The 23,892-nt window shown below is 41.4% G+C and overlaps 1 protein-coding gene across 11 annotated transcripts in view; it reads right to left on the reverse strand.

The window, feature by feature from the left end:
* THADA (THADA armadillo repeat containing) overlaps positions 1–23,892 on the reverse strand; it is a 239,717-nt gene that overhangs the window by 98,414 nt on the left and 117,411 nt on the right. For all 11 annotated transcript variants that reach the window (XM_053311591.1, XM_053311582.1, XM_053311600.1 and 8 more), the window contains one exon: positions 5,927–6,095. In XM_053311591.1, coding sequence (XP_053167566.1) covers positions 5,927–6,095 — 169 coding nt within the window. The remainder of the gene's footprint in view (positions 1–5,926; positions 6,096–23,892) is intronic.

Consider the following 23,892-nt stretch of genomic DNA (forward strand, 5'->3'; position numbering starts at 1 on the left):
TTGTGATGATCATGGCGTACAGCTCATGAAAACCCCAAATCCACAATCTCAGGAAATTAGAATATTACATGGAACCAAGAAGACAAGGATTGAAGAATAGAACAATATCGGACCTCTGAAAAGTATAAGCATGCATATGTATTCAGTACTTGGTTTGGGCCCCTTTTGCAGCAATTACTGCCTCAATGCGGCGTGGCATGGATGCTATCAGCCTGTGGCACTGATGAGGTATTATGGAAGACCAGGATGCTTCATTAGTGGCCTTCAGCAATTCTGCATTGTTTGGTCTCATGTCTCTCATCCTTCTCTTGGCAATGCCCCATAGCTTCTCTGTGGGGTCAGGTCAGGCGAGTTTGCTGGCCAATCAAGCACAGTACACTGTATACTTTTCAGAGGTCCGATATTGTTCTATTCTTCAATCCTTGTCTTCTTGGTTCCATGTAATATTCTAATTTTCTGGGATTGTGGATTTGGGGTTTTCATGAGCTGTACGCCATGATCATCACAATTATAACAAATTAAGGCTTGACTTATCTCGCTTTGCATGTAATGCATCTGTCTCATATATCAGTTTCACCTTTTAATTTGCATTACTGAAATTAATGGACTTTTGCACGATATTCTAATTTTCCGAGTTTCACCTGTATATCGTTACTATCAATGAAAAACAAAGGTCTTTGTTCAGACTGAGCAAATTTTTCAACTAATTTTTTAAAACTAAAATAAAAATCAAGCCTAATTTGCCAGCAAGTTTTTATTTTTAGGGGCCCAAAAGGAGAAGAAATTTTTAGTGAGCTGTAAATAGTTATGTATTAATGACAGAAGAAATATTGCATCATCATGTGGAAAGCAACAGAAGGAATTCAGTGCCTAGGGACATTCCTCCATCCCCCCTTTAAGGCTAAAGCTGCTGACCTTAAAGGCAATTTCAACAAAAATAGGAAGGACTATGGGACAGAAACCATAACGAGTCCACCACAAGAAAGTGAGTCAACATGTTTAAAGTCATGGGCAGTTTGAAAATAAAAATGGATATGGACCATAAATACTTAGGGATTTGCAAAACATTTCAACGTCAACATGTTTCAACTTGAAACAGGCTGTTTCGAGCTCGAAACAAAATGCCCTTTAAATAAAGGGCCTGTTTCAAGCTTGAAACAAAACAACCCCATTTCACTTCAAAACGTTTTGATGTTTCAAGCACCATTTTGGAGGCCTGTTTTTCCCTTGCTGATTGGTTTTCTGGCACTGGCTTCTGATTGGCTTGCGATCCTATGGGGGTTTAGGGGAAAAGTTAAAAAATTGTTTTAAATTGCCTGCTTGCCCATTTCTTTTGTGAGCTGAGTGATAGGTAGTACCCATTATGCCCTACCAACCAACCCACTTTGGTGTCCCTAGGAACTACCCATGGGGAACAATGGGGTGTTGTTCCATTGTTCCCTATGGCTGAAACACTCAAAATGTTTCATGTTTTGTTCCGTTGAAACAACTGAGCTGACCACTGTTTCAATGAAATGTTTCAGCTGTCTGCGTTTGTTTCAAGCTCAAAACAATACACAAAATCAGTTCCGTGCACATCTCTAATAATACTCTTCAAAATTTCCTGAAAAAACCAAACACAAAGTGGCTAGAATTACACTTAAAAACCAAGAACATTGAAAACTTTAAATTAAAGGTAGTGATAAAATTTCCGCCTCCAAATTAATAGGAGTAGGTTCTAAAATTCATGAAGTGTTATCATACTGTAATCATACAGTATTAAGAAATACTTAGAAAAGGTTTTATTATGAAATAGTGTTGGTGGTATTAGCTGTTCAAACAACACTGCATAGGAAGATAAGAAGCTGCCATATACTGAGTCAGACCATTGGTCTATGTAGCTCAGTATTGTTTACACGGGCTGGCAGCAGCTTCTCCAAGGTTTCAGGCAGGAATCTCTCTCAGCCATATCTTGGAAAAGCCAGGGAGGGAACCTGAAGCCTTCTGCTCTTCCCAGACTGACTCCATCCCCTAAGGGGAATATCTTACAGTGCTCACATGGGGTCTCCCATTCAAATGCAACCAGGGCAGACCCTGCTTAGCTAAGGGGACAAGTCATGCTTGCTACCACAAGACCAGCTCTCATCTCCTAAAACCTTGCAAAAAAACCTAATTTAGTTGGGAAAATATCATGACAACCAAAATATCTCCATTTTTACTCTCTTAAGATCATTTATATATATATTTCTTTTTTTCTTTTCTTTCTTTCGTTGACAACTAACATTTTAAAAGGGCCACCTTAGAGCTGAAAGGCCAAAAACAGTGACTCTGCATTATTCCCTCTGACTTATTTTCATAGAAAATGAGACCCACAGAAAGCTTCCCCTCCCCAGTGTGAACAACAGAGGCTTTGGCAAAGCCTTCCCCTTAGTCACTTAATCTACATGAATGAGAACCAACACCTGAGATGCAGAAGGGAAGAGCTCTTACAGAGCCTTTGGTGTTGCTCATACTGAGGAAGAACCCTGCCTCTGTCTCGGCTGACATAGGAGAAAGAAGATGCATAAGAAGAATATGGCCCTTGGAGACAGAGGCTATCATGGGGGCCAGGCAGGAAATCTGTGGAATGCCCACTGCCTGTGACTATCATCTTGGGTACACAGAAATCAGAATAGTGGGAATATAAAAATATCATGTTTCTGTGAGTTTCAATGTGTGTCACTGGTTAAAAGAATACACCAAACAAGTAGATTCAGTTGTCTGTTCTATTATCAGAGTTATTATGAGTCCCCTCATACTGTCCAACCAAAAAACAAAAAAACCAAAGCGCCATAATCTCATGTAAGTCAGTACTGAAAGAACAGGACAGGTGAGACCCAGAGGCTCTCATTAAGAAATAGCTGATTAGAATACGATAAACAGATCATGGAAATCTTCCATCACTCAAGCTACTGAAGATATTTAAATCAAGTTTTTGCCTTAAGGGAGAAAGAGAGAAATTGTCATATACCATCATATTTTCTGCAGCATTTCAAAAAGAATTCACAACACTTTTTAAAATTGCTTTGACAGTAATTGTCACACGCCCCTTTCTGCTCTTTACCACCTCTGTCCAAACTGTACAACTCATTGTTTCGGTCTGAATCCTCTTTATGTACAATGTACAAGGCATTAATCCATGGACTTATCAGCTTCCGGCCCCTTTTTCTTTTCTTTTCCTTTTTTCCTTTTTTGCAATAGTGGCAGAAGAATGTGTCCTGTTCCATTTTAGGGTGGTATCCTCTTCCTGAACCTTGTTAGTTAGGTTTAAGAGTTTTCTTTTTTCCTCTCTTTTCTTTTTAGAGCAAGTTCAGACTGTACTACCCAAAAGTTCCATAATAAGAATGGAACCAAAAAATGCCTGCCACCATGCTGCAGCATGGTACCTCATTTCCCCCACAGCCTGATGCAAAGACTTTTAGAGCACTGTTAATCTCTCGCTCCCTTTCCTAGGAGGCGTCTTAGCCCTGCTAAAGATGTAGAGCAGTGTTCCCTCTTAAGATGTGTGCATGCATATATTACATTATATTATACTAGTGGACCTGGGCACAGAGCATCTGTGCCTCTAGCTGGCCCGCCGCGGCCGGGCCCGCCGCCAGTCCTGCCGCCTCACCTCCGCAGCCAGGCCCGCCGCCTCGCCTCTGCAGCCGGGCCCGCCGCCAGGCCTGCCGCCTCGCCCGGGCCCGCCACCTCGCCTCCGCGGCTGGGCCCGCCACCAGGCCCGCCGCCTCGCCTCCGCGGCCGGGCCTGCCTGGCTCCCTGGCCATGGCTGCCGCCGCTGTTCTCCTGGGTGTGCCAGCCAATCAGGCGCCCCCGCAGCCCAGCCAATCAGCTGGGCTGCCGGGACGCATTTTTGCCTGGCACACCCAGGAGAATTAAATATATAGATTATATTATATTATTTTTTAAAGTGTCCACTCAGTTAATTTTAGATCCATCTCAGGACGGCCCCACTCTGAATGCACATGCACAACACTGCTTTGATACTGCCTCCCAGAACAAAACTTATTCCACACACAGAGGGGGGGAAATAGAGAAAACACTGGTGTAGAGGGTAGGGAAGGACAGGAACAGGGAGAGGAAAGGCAAACGTTTAGCAGCTCAGCCTACACCCTGCTTCCTGATCCAGTTTGGGAGACAGGGAGCTCTCCTTCAGTGGGGGAGACAATTTACAAACTGGTTCTGCCTTCTCCTTTTAGAATGTGAGCCCTTTGGGGACAGGAATCAGCCCTCAGGGACAGAGGTGAAGCAAGTGCATCCTGAAGTCAAAAGGTTACCCCTAACAAAAATAAAGAATGCAAAATCTGCCCTCTTGACTGGCTCCTTTAGAGTGGAGAAGTAGCTTTAGGGTCTAAAAAGGCAGAGCTGAAAGGGTTTTTTTTGTTCACTGGAGTTGAAGAAAGAAAGACAGACTGGCTACATAAGAGTAGAGTTTAGACAGGATACCTGGATGTGTTTATCCTTGTTATATTATAAGAGCCCCTGGTGGTGTAGTGGTAAAACTGCCGCCCTGTAACCAGAAGGTTACAAGTTCGATCCTGACCAGGGGCTCAAGGTTGACTCAGCCTTCCATCCTTCTGAGGTCGGTAAAATGAGTACCCAGAATGTTGGGGGCAATATGCTAAGTCATTGTAAACCGCTTAGAGAGCTCTGGCTATAAAGCAGTATAAATGTAAGTACTGCTATTGCTATATTTTGCTCATATGGTTTTTTAAAATAAAATAATCAGAAAACAATTTTTGAGAACATAATGGGATTGTTTTGTTTTTCTTTCTAAGTAAGAACATGTACCATTCTACTCTACCTGAGTTGGAGATACTATGGGCTGTTTGGTGGAGGCAGCCTGGGAATGAAAACTTCCAATTGGTGGCAGTGGTAAACTTCAAAAGGTGGGAGAAATAAGAGATGGAAAGTTTGCCTTCCCCCCTATTCACAGGGCTAGGTACTATCAGACCATGACAATTCCATCAAGACTCGGGAAACTCAGCTAACATAAACTGCAGAGCATTTTCTAATTCCATACCATTCATAGATCTCTCTCTCTCTCTCTCTCTCTCTCTCTCTCTCTCTCTCTCTCTCCAGTCATTTTCTATAATAATGTTCCACAAGTTTGTAAGTCATTCTATTTTCTCAAGTTATTTTGCAAACATGGGAAGGAGTGGTACCATCAGAAAGTGGAAAAGAAAGGGAAACCTACACCTGCCACTAGAGAGAACACCTCCCACAAATGCCTTGTCTCCCTAGAAAGCATACAGAGTGAAACAACTGCTTCCACCTCCCTTCAGGAAGTCAGCAGTGGTCATTAAAATCCTCTCACATCCCACAAGTTGTATACGTGGATGAAACAAACAATTTCTGAATCAGAATTTACTCCTAGAGAAAGTAAAGGAAGGTTGAATTTTATGGGTATATTCACCTTTTAATTTAAAACTTCTAATAGGTTCCTCTGCATCAAGGCTGCACATCTTCAGCCCTCCTGCAGATATTGGACTACAACTCCCATAATCCTCAACCACTGGCCACTGTGGCTAGGGATGATGGGAGCTGTAGTCCAAAAACAGCTGGAGGGCTAAAGTTGCAGTCCTGCTCTACATTTACAGCGAACACACATTGACAAATTTGAAAACCAGCTTGTAAATAAACTTGTCTTACATACAAAGGTGAGCAACTAAAAGCACAACTACTCCACACAACTACTCCATATACATCCCCACTACTTGGTGGACATATTGCTAGTGTTTTGCTAAAGAGGAACCTCTTTTGTCAGTATGCGGACAGGCCCTACAAGCTTAAAAGAGACATTTACTTTTCACTTTCTGGGCCCATCAACTTCTGAAGCACTGTGACATTTGTGAACTGTTCATTCCACTTCCCCCTGACTGCTCATGCAATCCAAAAACAAACTTACTTGTAGCAGTGTTCCATGAATAGCATTTTGCCGCACACACGGATCAGTACAATCTGGAAGCCCAGTCAACAAAGATGACACGGTCTGTGGCACCTGGCTCATCATAATAAAGGGAACAAGGGCTCGGCCAGCCATCTCACGTGAACGATACACAGGAGAGTGACCACATCTAGGGAGAGGTAGGAAAAACAGACTTTGTTAGCTCCCACCCATTGAAAACGGAACAAGGGAAAAGTAGTGTTGTAATTTATATAAAACCATATATTGTGCACTAGAGATGACTCCTGAAATGTATGAATTGGTCACTCATACAACATCTTTCCTAGTAAGAGTATTTTATATGGCAGCTTTGGATGGTACACACAGAGAAAATGTAGCTGAATCTTCATTCATGCTTCTGGTTTTCCGGTTTTCCATAGCCCTATTCAGTTATTCATGGAAATGTGTTGAACTGCTAAACGTATGGACACAATTCATTTTACTTGGAAATGAATGAACACAATTAGGGTTATACAGACATTCAGCTGCCCATGCACTGTGAACATTACACTCTTCCAGATCCCCAATTCGGCACTTCTCCCTTTGTCGTTGTCCTAAGTTTCTGGATGCTATCCCAGGATGCTTTGCCTTGTTGCCAGTAATTGGGAACTGCTTCAGTGTTCTTTAAAGGCACAGCAAGTGCTTCTTTCAAAGCATAATGTCCATGAAGGGAGAAAGCAGAAAGAGGAGCTTACTTTGAAGTAGCAGAGCAGAGATATGGGCTGCTTTGTCTGCAATTAGCTTTCCAGAAGATAATTGGTCTTTTTAGGGGTATGAGGAGGAAAAAGGGATGAGGAGAAGTATAAATGTTTTGTTTGACCGGATATACATTTAGGAAGTTGCAGTCTAATCCCCTCTATTTCTGTATTTACTCAGGAGTAAACCACTGTTAATTTAAATGCACACTTAATGCTTTGTTAAGAAGTAGTAAAGAGCGTGGGAAGAACAGATGTGCAGATCCCATGCAAATTAACTAATCTTTTAAGAAGAAAATGGGGATAAGAGCTACGGAGATTTGGTGATATGTTTGAATAGATAGAAACTCACTCAGAGTTGCAGTCTAATTTTTCCTGCCAATGTATTTAATTCATAAGTAAACTTCTGCTGATTTAAATGCAAATATTGGTCAAACTGTGCTTTGGATTGCAGCAAAATCTCACCACTACCATTTTTAACTTCCTCCCTTTGTTCTGATACCACCCTTTTAATATTTGAACCACTATGCCTGAATTCTCCTGTATTGCTTGTCCTTTGGGGCAAAATAGTGGTGGTGGTAGTGGCAGCTTCAATTTTAATTCCTTTGAAATTTCCAGGTAGGGCTTGGTAATTGGAATGACTCTACTGAAGAATGTCTCAAAGTAATTTTTATTAATTTTCCCATTTATTTCCCACTCTTCCTCCAAGGAGCCCAGAGGAGTGTACATGGTTCTGTTTATCCTCACAACAACCTTATGAGGTACATTAGGCTAGAAGATGTGACTGGCTCAGAGTCACTCAGTGAGTTTAATGGCAAATTGGTTATTTGAACTCTGGTCTCTCCAGTCCTAGTCCAGTACCCTAGCCACTATACCTTACTGTCTAGCTGATGAGCACAGTCCCTTCCTTCCTGAATGCCAACTTCTCCTCCTTCCTCAGTTGCTTTAAAAGCAGAAGATGAGTCTTGTGGGATAGAACTAAAGGTCCATTTTTCCTACCATCTATCCTGTAGCCAACAACAGTCTGTAGGAATCCATCAAGCAGGGTATAAAGGCAATGGCCTTCTCTCTTGTGTCCCCAGCATGTGATACTCAAGAGGTATATCACGATGGAACATGGAGGTTCTATTCATTATCAAAGACCACACATGTGTGCTCTGAGTTAATTGTACTGGAATAACAGAATATCACCTCCTGGTTCAATACTGTATGGTTTTTAAACACACTAAAGTTGCTATTATGCAGATATATAAGGGTAGGGTGCCTCTTCCCTTTTACAAGATCAGAAGAGAGGGATGTATGTAAAGAGGTAGGGCTATTTCTGGGCTTTGTGGTGCCCACAAGATGCTCTTGGTGGGACCCCCTATCCTTTTTGCTCTCCTCTCCAAGCTAGCCCATTCCAAATTATTGAGTTGCTAGAAAGAGAGAGCACAGATGAGCCAGCAAAGGCAGCACTCCTTTGCAGCAACATTGCCACTGAGCTGCCCAAGTGAGCGAGTTGCAGAGATGGCAGCAAGAACTTGCCTCCACTCACTCACTTGCACGCTCTCTAAGGGTTGGGTAAGGCCATCAGAGCTGGCTCTGGCTCCCACTGAAGTCTCTTAGAAGGAGAGAGTGAGTGGAGGCATCTCTGTGTAGCCACTGCAGCTTGCTTGAGCTCCTGCCACCTTTCTTTGGGCTGAAGCTGGCATACCACTCCAGAGAGTGCGCGTAAGCGAGCAGGTGGTGGTGTTCCTGCCATCTCCATCTAGGCAGTGGTGGATATTAGGAGACTAGAGGTGAGTAATTGGAGGGAAGTGACACCAGCCATCTCTATTCTCTTTCTGGACAGTACAGCAGTTGGGAGAGGGCCCCTTAGGGATTCATCCCAAAGTTCTGGGGATATCGTATTTACCCAAATATTATTATCATTATTATTATTATTTTACATTTATATCCTGCTCTTCCTCCAAGGAGCCCAGAGCGGTGTACTACATACTTGAGTTTCTCTTTTACAACATCCCTGTGAAGTAAGTTAGTCTGAGAGAGAAGTGACTGGCCCAGAGTCACCCAGCTAATATAATGGCTGAATGGGGATTTGAACTCAGGTCTCCCCGGTCCTAGTCCAGCACTCTAACCACTACACCACTGGAGTCAGAAGATTACTCCAAATTTAAGACAATTCCCTTAAAATGTCCAGGTTATACCTGTATTTATCTGAAAGAGGATTCTGAATTTAAGAATTCCCTCTGATTTGTAGCATCAAAGAACTTGGAAAAAACCTAGCCTTGAATTCAGGTAAATACAGTATGTCTCAGAAGACTCAATCCCAACTACTGCACTGTCTCAAAAACGTAAGAAGAGACTTGCTGGATCAAGCCCAAAGCCTATGTATTTCAGCATCCTGTTTCTCACAGTGACCTAGCAGTGTGCATGAAACTGGTTTGCCTGGTTCGGTTCAAGCAGAACTGGGCATGTTTGGTTTTGTACACCCCTGAAGACACACACCCGGCTATCTCTTGCTGGTGGATGAGTGAGTAATACTGACCACTATCACCCTACAGTTTTGTGAACAGTTACTCACAGGATCTCTAAAACAGGTTCTCTCTCAGTAGCATTGATATGAGCCCCTGGTGGCGCAGTGGTAAAACTGCCGCCCTGTAACCAGAAGGTTACAAGTTCGATCCTGACCAGGGGCTCAAGGTTGACTCAGCCTTCCATCCTTCTGAGGTCGGTAAAATGAGTACCCAGAATGTTGGGGGCAATATGCTAAATCATTGTAAACCGCTTAGAGAGCTTCGGCTATAAAGCGGTATATAAATGTAAGTGCTATTGCTATATGTGCAATATTACTGCCTGCTGCCTATGTATAATTTAATGTAGCTTTTCTTGATGTCCACTGAGTAAATTTTGGGTTACAACAACAACATTTTCAGCAGAAAGCTGCTGAATAGAGTCCAGGAAACATTGTCTGTGTGCTGTAACCTTCTGGCAGCAGATTCCAGGTAACTTCAGGTAATATTTGAATGAAAAATTCTAACTCCTCCTCAGGATACATCTCTTTTATAATAGGCACACTGTACTATAGCATCAACTCAAAACGTACCCGCCAATATTATCTCACAGCAAAGGCTCTCTTTTCAAAAGCAATGATGTTGTTTCCTCAGTCAGTCCTCAGAAGTGCTAATGGGATGGGGCCATAGCTCAGTAGAAGGGTATTTGCTTTGCATGTAGGACATCTCAGGTTTGATCCTTGGCATCTGCAGGTAGGGCTGGGAGAGACTCCTGCCTAAAACCCTCAGAGAGTCATTGCCAGTTAGTGCAGACAGTACTGCGCTAGTTGGGCCAAAGGTCTGACTTGGTATAATGCAGCTTTCTATGTTTTTCCCGTAGCCAGTCCTCTGTAGGCTAAGTGTAGCTGAGCTGCTTTGTTGTTCTCTCGCCAAAGTAGTTTTCAGAAGATATAGATATATTGCCTAAATCCGGATTTCATTATTTGTTCTATTAAAAATCCTAAATTATTCTGTTCTTACATAAAGGTAAAGTGTGCCGCCAAGTTGATTTTGACTCCTGGTGCCCACAGAGCCCTGTGGTTTTCTTTGGTAAAATACAGGAGGGGTTTACCATTGCCTCCTCCCATGCAGTATGAGATAATGCCTTTCAGCATCTTCCTATATCACTGCTCCCCGATATAGTACCAGTGGGGATTCGAACTGGCAACCTTATGCTTCTTAGTCAAGCACTGTATGAACTTTGTTATAAAGAACTGAAAAATCCTAAAAAACCCCACTATCTCCCCCCATCTTAAAAAAAAAAAAAAAGGCTGAAACCAGACTCTTTAAACTAGACAAATATTAATTTAGTTTTCAACTTTAGTTTATAAATTCTCTTGGCGGAGGGGGGGGGGAGCTATGAAAGTTCACAGGTAAGTTGTTGCTCAAGATCTGTGGCAAATACCGCACAAGGATAGGCAGCCTTGGCTCTCCAGCTGTTGAACTGCAACTCCCATCATTCCCAGTCACAATCAATGGTTGCTGGGGATGAAGGGAGTTGGAGTTCAACAACAGCTGGAAAGCCAAGGTTGCCTACCCTTGATCTAGCAGAGCGAAAAGTTCCCGTTGATATAAAAGAACATAATTATGGGAATGATTCCACTTCCTTTATAGGATAGACAAAATCTATAGGCAACATGCAGACTAGTTAACCATAAGCAACCCTGAAATCAATGAGAAAGGTTAGTCATGACTAACATAGTCTGGATATTGCCCTATATCTTGAAAGAGAACTTTAAAGAACAGAACCAAAAATGAAGAGAGAGAACTGTAAATAGCAGTATTTCTCCCCATACTTCCTACTGTAGTCCTTTACTGCATAGGGAATGAAGAAAAGATATATTGTGTGTATGTCGGAGGAATAGACATTTCTGAATATGTAAACATACCTGAAACACTATAATTCTGTTTTAAATTTCTGGACAGAAGAGTCACTTTGTCATTTTAAAAATAGCTCTCCTTCCCAGCCTCCACCCCTGGCATTAATACAAATTCTTGCACAGGCTGGACTTGTCACAAGATACTTTGTCACCAGAAGACAAAGCAGGTGACACATTTTTCTCTTTCCTGCACAGAATATTAGTAATACCAGAGACATAAGTCAACACGTACAGTATTCTGTGTTGATCATGCTAAATGTCACGTCCAGATTAGGTTCCTTGGTTGATACAAGGTTGGGTTTTTAAACGTTAAACCTCCCTGCATACCAGCTGAGAAGTGCACAGGCTGCTTCAGGCAGTTTAAAGTTTAAATATCCACTCCCACATGGTAGTGGATATTTAAACTTTCACACTCTACCCCCAGAGCAGCCTGTGTGCTTCTCAGTTGATATGTGGACTATCCATTCTCGCCTGCTTCCTAGCTGGTGCATGAGAGTGGGTAGTTCTTCACTGCCCCAGCACAAAATCTGTTCAGCAAGAAGTGTTTTTAGAAGCCTGCAGGGGTAGAGGAAAGACTGCCAAACTGCAGATAGCTCGGGACTGAGAACCATGCTCCTTGTCTCTGTCCCCAGTGGCAGGAAAGTGCTCTGCTAGCAGCTGCCTGCCACGTCTATGGTTTTAATGGTGGCCTTGTACCTACATGAGGGAGCTCAAATATGGTATAATGTGGACACAAGTCACTTGCTGATTGTGTGATCGTTGTACCCAGATTTAAAAGGTAACACGTCCATGTGAAGGATTTTAGGGGAAATGCAGGGAGGGTTCTTCAGACAATCAACTGTAATCATGTTCAGTAAGCAGTATACAGGTACACCATAACATCTTAAAGGGCTCATGTGAAGGGACTATCCAAGCATCTCACATGTAGAAACTCACCTCACATCTGGAACCCATGTACCTTACCATCAAAATGTATTTTAAAAGACTTCTATCCCATTATTTTATTTTATTTATTTATTTTTACATTTTTATACCGCCTTTCGTTAAAAGAAAACCCCAAGGCGGTTTACAAAAATTAAAACATACAATTAAAAGCAGTAAAAACATCAAGCTAAAAACATACATAAAAACAAGACAGTTTTAACTCTCTCTTACATTCTTACCATGTAAGCCAAAGTGGCTAACAATATACAAAATACAATAATTTTAAAAGCTAAAAACATTTTTTAAAAATGCTTAATTTGCCCATTTGTGCTTTAAAAAATGCTTAATTTGCCCATACAAAGGAAGTGTCACACTCTTTTTGGCACTTGTTTTTAATATGCAATGTATCCTGTCCTAGCTGAGAGTCCTCCGGATATGAACCAAGGCATAAGGGGTGGTGACTTGGAATAGGCAGTGAGAGGCAGGTACCAGGAGGCTTTTCAGACAGCAGGCTTTACTGAGAGTTTGGGGCATAACAGATACTCAGACACAAAAAGAGGATTTATTTATTTTTAACACTGGACACAAATTGGGCTAGGTTCCAATACGGAAAGGAAAACCCAAATAGTGTGTGAAGTGCTCTCTGAAATGTCACACTGACTTCAGGGTAAATCTGGCCAATATGTGAACAAACACCCACCATCCCAAAGAAAAGTTGCAGTAAAGTGGTTGTCTGAAAAAGCTTCAGGGGCCAAGCTCTGCAGAATCTTGGAGGGCTCCCAAAAGGAGAGCCTCACCATCTTACAGGCTTTGAAAAGGTACTTAAGATGCACCTTTTCAATCAAGCTTTTAGTTAAATCTTATATTGATTTCATATTTTCTACTATTTTAAAATGTTTATATTGCTTTAAGTTTGTGCTGTTTTTTTATCATGTAAACCACCTAGAGATTTGAATTTTGGCAGTATATAAATGTGTAAAATAAATAAAAGCAGGCCTTGATTTGACAGTGGTCAGAACCCAACTGTGCTTTTAAATAATAGCCCCAATCACACGTTTGAAAAATGGAATGCCACTCATTGTTACTGCCATGAAGGCAGGTAGGAAACCCTACTCCAGCATGGTCACTCACCCCTTTGACCTGCCACTCATGGTTAAAACACCTGGATCAGCAATTTAGGGTGCCCATCATGGAAGCACCTGCCACCACGGTAACAGTTATTCCCTTTTCACACAAATGGTGTCTGAATTGGGCTAATGGCATTGAGTGTCCAGGACCCAACCCTGAGAACAATCATGAAGGGAAAAAGCCTAGACTACAGCCATGCACCCCAGCATCAGAGGTTGTAAGCCAAAAGTGGTTTGTGACATGGCTAAGGATTTAGCTTCATCAACTGCAAAACCAGAGCTTCTGATCTCAGAAGCAGAGGTGCACCTAAGTAATTTGGAGCCTGGACCCAAAGGCTTTTGGAGCCCTCCCACCCCACCCCACCCCCACTAAAAACACACAAACAGTATTTTTAACACATTTTTAATGCCACCACATCACTTGGAGCAATGAGGCCTACTACTTGTCCTCTTGACCCTTGTACAACATGGCTTGTTCTATCTAGCAGGGAGGCTATTGTAGGAGGCCTGGTAGAAATCATAAATGTTCTCTGAGGGAGGGCAGGATGCTTCCTTGTCTCAAGGAGGAAATTATTAGACCTATTCTAAAGAAGCCTGCATTAGATCCCTCAGAGTTGAGCAACTATTGGCCTGTCTCCAACCTCTATGGCTGGACAAGGTAATTGAGAGGGTGGTGGCCTCTAAGCTCCAGATAGTCTTGGAGGAAACTGGTTATCTAGACCCATTTCAAACTGGCTTTCGGGCAGGTATGGGGTGGAGACTGCCTTGGTTGGCCTGATGGCTGATCTCCGATTGGGAACTGTCAGAGGAAGTGTGACTCTGTTGGTCCTTATGGGCCCCTTGGTGGCTTTCAATACTATCGACCATAGTATCCTTCTGGAACGTCTGAGAGCGTTGGGAGGCACTGTTTTCAGAGAAAAATCACAGACAGATTCCAGATGGTATTGATTGGAGACTGTTGCTCTTTGAAATCTGAGCCTATGTGCAGCATCCCTCAGGGCTCCATACTGTCTCCAATGCTCTTTAACATCTACATGAAACCGCTGGGAGAGATCATCAGGGGATTTGGTGTGGGGTGTTATCACTATGCTGATGACACCCAGTTCTACTTCTCCATGTCATCTACATGAAACCAGTGGGAGAGATCATCAGGGGATTTGGTGTGGGGTGTTAGCACTATGCTGATGATACTCAGATCTACTTTTCCATGTCAACACCAGGAGATGGCATAACCTCCCTAAATGCTTGCCTGGAAGCTGGATGAGGGAGAAAAAACTGAGATTGAATCCAGATAAGACAGAGATATTTATTGTGCAGGGTCAGAATGCCAGAGCTGATTTTGATTTACCTGTTCTAGATGGGGTCACACATCCCCAAAAGTAAGAGGTACACAGTCTGGGAGTGCTTCTGAATCCACACTTCTACCTGGTATTTCAGACTGAGGTGGTGCCCAGAGGGGCTTTCTATCAGCTTCAGCTGATACGCCAGCTGTGTCCATTTCTTGAGATGAACGGCCTCAAAACAGTGGTACATATTAGGGATGAGCATAGAACCAGTTCGAACAGCGGGTGGTTCCACCAGTTCGATGGCAGTGGGCTGCAGCTTTAAGGATGGGGAGGATGTACTCCACCCCCCTTTCCCAGCTTTTTAAATTTTTAGGTTTTGTGTATGTTTTTAACTTGTTTTATGTTATTGTTAACCACCCAGAGATGAAAGTTTGGGGTGGTGTACAAATTTGATAAATACATACATACAGAAATCTTTGGACCACATTTTCCTAAAGAAAATCTGGAAATCATTCCAAATTTGCAGAATTAGAGATTCAGAGCTATACAAGATCGACAAACATATTACCCCTGTGCTGAAAGGATCATTATCTCATTCCCACTTCAGTGGAAATTTGGTTAACAGGACTACAGCATGTGTCAGAAATAAACTGAACAAAGGTGACTTAGCTGAAGAGTCAGATATTCATTACAGAAGGTGATATAGCACCTTGAAGTCTAACCCCATTCTCTCGACTCATTTATTGCCTTAGAGATTGAGGAAAACACTTTAAAACTGCCTTCCTAGAGACAAAAAATTACATAGTTTAGTAGTAGGAAGGATTTAAACAAATGAGAGCACGATCTGTATTAGATCTATCTATAATAACTGCAAAGACAGTGCAAAATAATTTGCCTGCAAATGCTTCCATTTTTGTGCTGCATAATGCTTTATGTAAACTGAACAAACTCTTGTGTATAAGTGTTCCTTTTCAAATACAATTATCCCTGACATTACTGCAGATGTTTATTTTCTAATTAGCAGTAACTGTACACTAAAGAATGCCCCCTTTTTTGTTCACAGCCTTTTATAAATGATGATTTCTCAAAGGAATCTGGCTTCAATTCAGGAGAAAGAATGGAAAATGGGAGCAGTGCCAATATTTTTGACTGCCAGATATTTTGTGCAAAGGTACTTTCCAAAACCATGATTCAGATGGCTTTTTTTTTTTTTGCCTCCATCCCTAAAATTGCATTCCATTTTACTTAATTGCATTAGTTTCATTCTAGTAACATAATCAAATACAGATTACAGGTTAAATACTAAGTAACTTGATTTATTCTGTGCTTTCCTGAAGATAATTTTAAACAGAAGCGTAAGCATTTAGAAGCTCATAATTGTTGATTACATAATGACAAATATATATGTGCATGTGTGTATAAACACATTTAAGATGTAGCTAAAATAATTCCAAATAAAGTAGTTGATGTCACAAAACAAAGGAATATGTAGAAGAGGACTTCACTACACTGACATATATTGCTTTTCTCAAATATCAGATTTAGAATATTTATGCCAGTGACTGAACAAATATTCCTCTCAACCCCTGTGGATTTTCCCCTCATGGTGAGTTGGTTTGAAAGATTAATTTATCCCAGCAACCAACAATTACAATTATTGAAAAACCAAGGACAAATGTTTAACCAACCATAAACTCTCTCCTCTAGGAGTACTTCTGGTATAGCATTAACATGTAATCACCCTTATACTTTATGCTGGTCTATGACCGTAATAAAGATTGATTGACTGAGGCAGGAATAAAGAACAGGACAGGGGAAAAGTGAGCAAGACTGGACAGAGTCACAGCCAGGACACAACCAGATTGTTGAGAAACTTGGAGCAAATTATCATAGGGCTGCCTGGCCACCAACAGGAAGACTAAAATAGGAAAATGAGGAAAGCTAAATACCAACATGAAGACACAGCAACACAGCAGTACAGGCTCTGTTTCAGCAACTTATTGATGAACTTTTCAATTGGCTGCTGGTACATGATTTTGTTGTATTTAAAGACACTTTGCTTCATACAACCATTATAAGAGGGGTTTGCCAAAGCCTAACATTGTTTAATACTGTTTATTTCAAAGCAAAGCAAAACAATATTCCTGGACCAAGCACGCATCATATTGGCTAAAATATAGGTTCCAGTGAAGAAAGTGGAGAGGGAAATTCCCATTCCCATTTCCTTCCCTTCCAAGAATTCAGCCCTTTGATTGCTACTGTTTGTCACTCAACCATTACCTGTTGTCAGTAAGTTTATCCAGCACAGATTTATCCAAGAAAAGTGGAGAGAGAAAGGCACTGGAACACAATAGCCCAGCAGAAGTAAACAAGTCATAAAACTCCAGGCTGGGGTGCCAATTCTTGCTTCCTTGTTATTGTAATCACAAAAGCAGCCTTCAACAATGCTGTATCTGATTCTGGAGTTCCTGTCTATAAAGAATACTGTTTCTTCCTGGCAGTTCACAATAAACATGGGAAATCGTTTGACTTGTCAAATAAAAACTCCCAAGATTAAAAAGTGCAGGTGGCAATCAAGCTAACTATGTTTGCATATATTCTAAAATGAAACATAGTTTCTTCAAGTTAAAAAATAAACAGAGCACTAGCAATGAGTCTGGACTTAACAAGCAGGATTACAATGGAATATCTCTGTGATCTCTCTTCTCACTTGAATTGGAGTAGTGGGGGTTTTCCCCTTCAGATTAATCTGAAGGGATTTGCCTTTTGATGGTGTATAAACACAGCAAAATATACAAGCTGTATCATGCAACAGCTGGGCAATCTTGGGGCAAAACCATAAATTTTGTTATTCAAATAAGCTCTCTCAGTGTTTGGACTTTAAGTATTTAACCTCTGCATATTCAGACGGAACTTTAAAAGCTATGACATGCCAGACCATTATAAAACCCATAGTATACAGTGAAGGCTTTCCTGAAACCCTGACGAATGTTTTGTTGGAGTAAAAGCGCTTGTTTCCCCCACCCACATATACTTCCTTCCTTCCAATGGACAAGATGACAATTTAGAGACAGTTTTAAAAGTAATTATACAGGTGAAATGCACTCTTCAAACCTTGCAAATAATCACATTTCTGTGTTTATAAGAGATGTGAAAGGTTTTCAGGTTTTCTATACTACTAATTGATTTAATTTGCATTTTCACTATAGCCTTCTCTATATACAATACATTATTACCAGCATCTCATAGCATGTAGGTTAAGTATGTCACACAGCAGGAAAAAAACCCTTACCTTATTAAAAACATATATCCAATAAATGTGATTCCATTGGCAAGAGGGAAATGTAAGCCGTATCCAAAGAACTGTGCAACTAGTTACTAGTACCAAGGGCCTTTTGAATTACTACTACTACTACTACTACTAATAATAATACTTTATTTATATGGCTGCCTCATAACAAATTGTTCTCTGGGTGGCATGGCAGCTACTTTTGAAATAGCATAGTGGTCCACACACATGGTGAGATGCAGACAAACAGTAACAAAATGATTATCAAAACTGTTAAATGAACTGCTCTGCCTCTGAATGATTTTAGAATCTACAATAATAAGTCTTCTTAGCTACATTAAAATACAGGTCCGGTATCTCTTACCCGGACATCCGAAATCCAGAATGCTCCAAAATCCGGACACCACACTGTGGCAACCATGTCAAGTAGTCCATGGTCCCAACAAGCTTTTTATGAGCGGTTTCCCCCCAACCCCACTTCTCGAATAAAGGGCATTCAAAAGTACCCCCAATCATGCTCCGGGAGGCCGGATGGAAAAGAAAGAACGCTTCAGCAGCCGGCTTTGGAATTAAAGTGTGAGAGAGAGAGGGTGTAAGGAGTTTTGGCCATGGCGGTGGCAGACAGAGGCAAATGGAGGAGTCAGAGAGCCGAAGAGCTCGTTTAGCAAGAGGAGAAGGGAGAGGAGGGTGCGAGAGGAGGGAGCGGGGAAACGTGGTCCGGAGCTGGGAACAGCCTTTTCTCCCCCCCCCCCTCGCCGGGAGTGGTTGAATTTCAGAGGTACCAAGCTCTGCCGAGTCAGGCAGCTCCTGGGAGCCTTCACACAGTGCAAAAAACAAAACACCTCAGCAAATATTCCAAAATCTGGAAAAGTCCAAAATCCGGAACACTTTTGGTCCCAAGCAGTCCGGATAAGGGATACTCAACCTGTAGCTGATATTAATCCCAAGTAATATCTAGTCTCACTTTTGTACGTATTAACCATTTCTAGAATTTTGTTCACCAAATATTGGAAGTATGTGAAACCAAGTAAAGTGTAATGGTTAACTAAGATCTGGAAGCAGCCAACACTTGTTAAATTAACAGCTTTCCAAATGTCTGAAAATGGAAAACACTAGATGCAAGCTTCTTTCTAAAGGTCTCTAAAAGATGTAGCTGACTTGAGCCTACTAAATTAGCTGATACTTTAAAACCACGACTTGAGTCTACTTTCATAGAGAGATATAGCAAAAAAAACCAAAAAATACTCTAGATAATATCCTATATTCGTTTTTTTAAAACCAAGAACTATTAAATACAACATTTACTTTCAGCAGCTCATAACCAAGAACAAAACTCAGGAAATTTGAATCCATAATTTGTGAAATGACTTCAACACATTTCTGCTGCTTCAGCCACCCTTTGCAAATATTTACATCTTGCGCAACCCAGCAAGATTTGGCAATGTTCCATACATAATGAGTGCAGTAATTTGTATAAGAAGATTCTATAATACCTATAACACCTTTCAAAGTATTACTTTAAAGCACTGAAACACCCAGAGACGTGAGGTTTAGGTAGTATAGAAATTTGTTAAATAAATATATAGATTTGTGGCATAGGTAAAAACATTGTAGAAAGGTGGCCAAGTTAGAAGTTGTATTGTTTTCACACAAAAAGTCAATGAAGGCTATGTGAACATATGAAGCAACCTTATCAGGTGTAGCATCTTATCCAACGTTGCCCATTCTGACAGACTCTTAAAGGCTTTAGGTAGAGGTCTTTTCCAGTATAGAATAAGGAAAATCGGGAATGCAGTATACAAACATGTAATGTGTTTTATAAGTTTCATAATATATGAATCTTCTTTATAAGCAAACATTCACTGAATAGTCATCCAAACTAAACATTAATATAAAGTCAAATAATATAGACACATACACAAATATATATATATACACACACACACACACACACAATGTACTTCTGGCTTTTAAAAAAAAGTCTTTTAGAGGTTTCAAAATGTAGTCATACTCTCAAGCGATCTTGTAGAGCCTTTGTTTTTAAAGCTTGCAGGAGATGCAGTCCCTCAAAGTGCCCAGATTTCCTTAGCTGGAATGTCAGGCACTGTATCAAAACTTTGACTTCAAGTCTAGATTCCACCTGGTCACTTGCAACCTCACCATGCTGAACAGGCCAATGTCCTGTGCTGAGTGCATGCCAGACTCTTCCCTAACATTGCTGAAATGGACATGGATCATCTCCCACTCCCTCTCCAGCTCGTGTTGGGAGGAAGAACGTAAGAACAGCCCTGCTGGATCAGGCTCAAGGACCATCTAGTCCAGCATCCTGTTTCACACAGTGGCCCACCAGATGCCGCTGGAAGCCTACAGGCAGGAGTTGAGGGCATGCCCACACTCCTGCTGTTATTCCCCTGCAATTGGTATTCAGAGGCATCTTACCTCTGAGGCTGGACATAGCCTAGAGCCCTTTGATTAGTAGCCCTTGATAGACCTCTCCTCAACCTCTCCCCCCTGAAGTTATCCAAACCCCTCTTAAAGCCATCCAGGTTTTTAGCTGTCACCACATCTTGTGGCAGAGAATTCCACAAGTTGATTATGCATTGTGTGAAAAAGTACCTCCTTTTGTTGGTCCTAAATTTCTTGGCAATCAATTTCATGGGATGACCCCTGGTTCTAGTGTTATGGGAGAAGATTTTCTCTCTATTCACTTTCTCCACACCGTGCATGATTATACAGACCTCCATCATGTCTCCCCGTAGTCGTCTGGTAGCGATGGCAGCGTTCCCCATCCCCCAATCTCTGCTGGCTTCCCCCTGAGTAGCCTGGGCTGGTTCAGGCCTCTCCACAGGCATGGTGGTCACTAAAATGGGCTCCACACATGTGCAGAGGCTATTTGCATGGAGGCCATTTTAGTGACCTCCACACTTGCACAGAGGCACAAAGTGGGGCCGGGCTACTCAGGTGGAGGCCGGGGGTGGGGGAGGAGCTGCCACCAGAGCCGCTGCTGACGACACTTCTAATGTACCTTTTTACTCCCCTCCCACCCACTCTACTTTTGCAGAAATCCTCCTTAGTGGATTCCCCTTTACCAGTAGAGTTCAAAGCCAGCTCAGCTTGGACTGGGCCTGGTTCAGTCTCAGAATGAACCACATCCAGTTCGGTTCAACCAGAATCCTTCTATTCGAGCCAGCTTGCACACCCCTATATTCCATTGCCTCCAGGATTTGACTGTCTGGACAAACTTAGGAAGACCTGGATTTTATTGTAATAATATTCCTCTATGTATGTTTTAAGAGGGATTCCAAAATGTCCTGCTGTACTTCTGCTTGCATGGATCTCCACATGTTCACCTGTGTTGGCTGGTGTTTTGTTGGAGGCGTCCAGAAAGTGAGTTTTGTTATTACAAAACCACATGTTACATAGGTGATTAACATATCCAGAATTCATTGGATTCATTCTAACTATAAAGCTCCTGCTCCTCCAAGTATAAGACGTTTGAGAAACACTGGCTTAAAGATACTTCTACTCTCTCCCTTACTCAATATCGACCTCTATAGGCAGTCTCTATCTACAAAGTGTATAATACTGAAAAGCTTTATTTTCCTTTCCCCTCAAGATTAACTTCTAAAGTGATTTAGGTTTCACTTCTGAGATTGAGAGGAATTTGGCTGTTATTTTAAGTGGTCATTTCATAAGCAAGTTGAAATGGAAACACTCCTTTAGCCCACTTGTGCATAACATTTCTAAGAAAAGTTATCTCAACGAGATGAGAAGCCTTTATCTCTCTCTGTGCGTGGGCATGTGTATATAGACTTTATACTCCCAAATAAGTATTTTCCCAACATATTTCAGAGACATCATCAAGCCTGCGAGGATTCTCTGTTTCCAACTGAATGTTTATTGCCCTTTTTATCAACATTTATCCAGACCTACTATGACTTCATCTAGCTTTGTTTAGCAATTTGTTGAAGCCACATGGAGTTTATTACAAATATGTCTTTTCAAATTATTTAGCAAATATGTTCCAAATAAATAATGTTTCTGCCAACTTGAAGTCGTTTAGAAACTAATGTGAAGCCAAAGAAATGTGCTTGCTAGTCATAACTAAATTATCTTGGTGTCACCAAACAGAGACCCAGGGAACCACATAAGAAACTTATTAATGCAAAACAATTTCCCCTAAGATGATTTATCTTCTTAATTAGGTTGCAATCCTGGTCACGGTCACCAATGCTGTAGTCCAATATCAGTCAATGGTACTATCTGATTGTAAATAGGATTATAGCCATAAGGTTTTAACGGACACATACAATTCACTTTCAATTTTATTTGGTCTATAACCAGTATAAGACACATAAAGTAACATTGTGCCATAGAGTCGGTGTCAACTCCTGGCGACCACAGAGCCATGTGGTTTTCTCTGGTAGAATACAGGAGGGATTTACCATTGCTATCTCCAGCACAGTTTGAGATGATGCCTTTCAACATCTTCCTATATTGCAGCTGCCCAATATAGGTGTTTCCCATAGTCTGGGTATCAGCAGGGATTTGAACCAACAACCTCTTGCTCCCTAGGAAAGTTACTTCCCCACTGTGCCATTAGGTGGCTCCTCATACATTAAAAATATTGAATATTCACCTATAAAGATTCCAGAACTTTGATTATAAGTGTATGCCTGTATATAAAAATTACTTATTTTATTGCTAAATTTCTATATCGCCTTTTATTAAAAATCTCAAGGGGGTTCACACAAAAGTTAAAATAAGACTATAAAAATTGCACAATTAAAATACTAAGATCAAATATAAAAATACAGATCTGATTACAAGATTAAAAAACAAGCACAAAATAACCATAAAAGATACAAAACAGCAGCAATAGAAACAAACATATAAAACCGGGGTAAAAAGCCAAGATTTCACACATTTTCTAAAAACTGTGATGGAGACTGAGGAGTGGATGGACACTGGGAGAGAATTCCAGGGTCTGGGGGCAACAACTGAGGAGGCCCTGTCCCAAGTGCATGACAGCCAAGCCTCCCTCATTGTCAGCACCCAGAGCAGACCCCCCCGATGACCTCATCAAGCAGGCAGCAACCCTTGGGAGCAGGTGATCCCTCAGGTATCCAGGGCCCAAACCATTAAGGGCTTTAAAGGTCAAAGCCAGCACCTTGAATTGGACCCAGAAACAAATTGGCATCCATTGCAGCTCTTTCAGAATGGGGGCAATGTGATCCCAGCAGGCAGCTCCAGATAAAATCCTAGCTGCCAGAGCCAGCTTTAAGGGAAACAGAGCCTTCTTGAGCCCCTACACCATCTTGAAAGACATCCATGAAGTGTAGCCCTTCCCAGAACTTTCCCAGAGAGTTAAGAGGGGCCTCCATCTCTCTTTAAGGGCCCTTTGTACTGAATAAGCACACTACTGTGTGGAGGTCAGCACAGTGGGAAATTGCTCTTACACAGAAAGTCTTTTGCCAAGTGGCCCCTGCTTGAAAAATAGTGAAGATCACTGACCTATCATGACATCTATTACTGTGCACAGGGCAGAAACATGTAGCTTCTGGCCACATGGCTGAGACAAGTGTTACCACTAACTGAGTTAAGGAAATGTGCAAGACTTTTGTTTCCGCCTTCTGAAGAGCAGCCCTTCATATGCCACATTGCAAAGTGCTTTTTTAGTCTACCAGACTTCAAGAACAGCTTGCCAAGGGAACTGAAGTGTTAAATTTACTGGGATGTGTATATCCTCAGTACTCCTTTAGAAAAGTGCAATATTCATTAAAGTAACATTTCAAGATCATAGCCTTGCAGTTATGCATACTTCTTGCAAAGAAGAAGAAGAAGAAGTGGTGAACTGGGGATAAATAATGAAGGCTTTTAAAAGAAAACATGCCGTGTTCAATATAAATCTGAGACTAAGAAAAAATTAAATAACTGATCACAATAAAAATTATGTAGAGACCCTCAATACTGAATGAATTTAGATATGCAGCTGTCCTTTCCAAAAGGTCAGCGTAGGTTACATTTTTAATTCAATATTTAAAACAACTATAAATATGCATCTTCTACAAAACTAGAATTAAAGTTCCTTCAACATGAATTGTCTGCCAATGATACCCCTTTCTTAATGTGCCTTCCAACATTCACTGCCTCTCTAAAACAGGGGTGGGGAAACTTGGCTCTCCAGCTTTTGCT

Source organism: Hemicordylus capensis, chromosome 1 (assembly GCF_027244095.1).
Source record: "Hemicordylus capensis ecotype Gifberg chromosome 1, rHemCap1.1.pri, whole genome shotgun sequence".
Lineage (NCBI taxonomy): Eukaryota > Metazoa > Chordata > Lepidosauria > Squamata > Cordylidae > Hemicordylus > Hemicordylus capensis.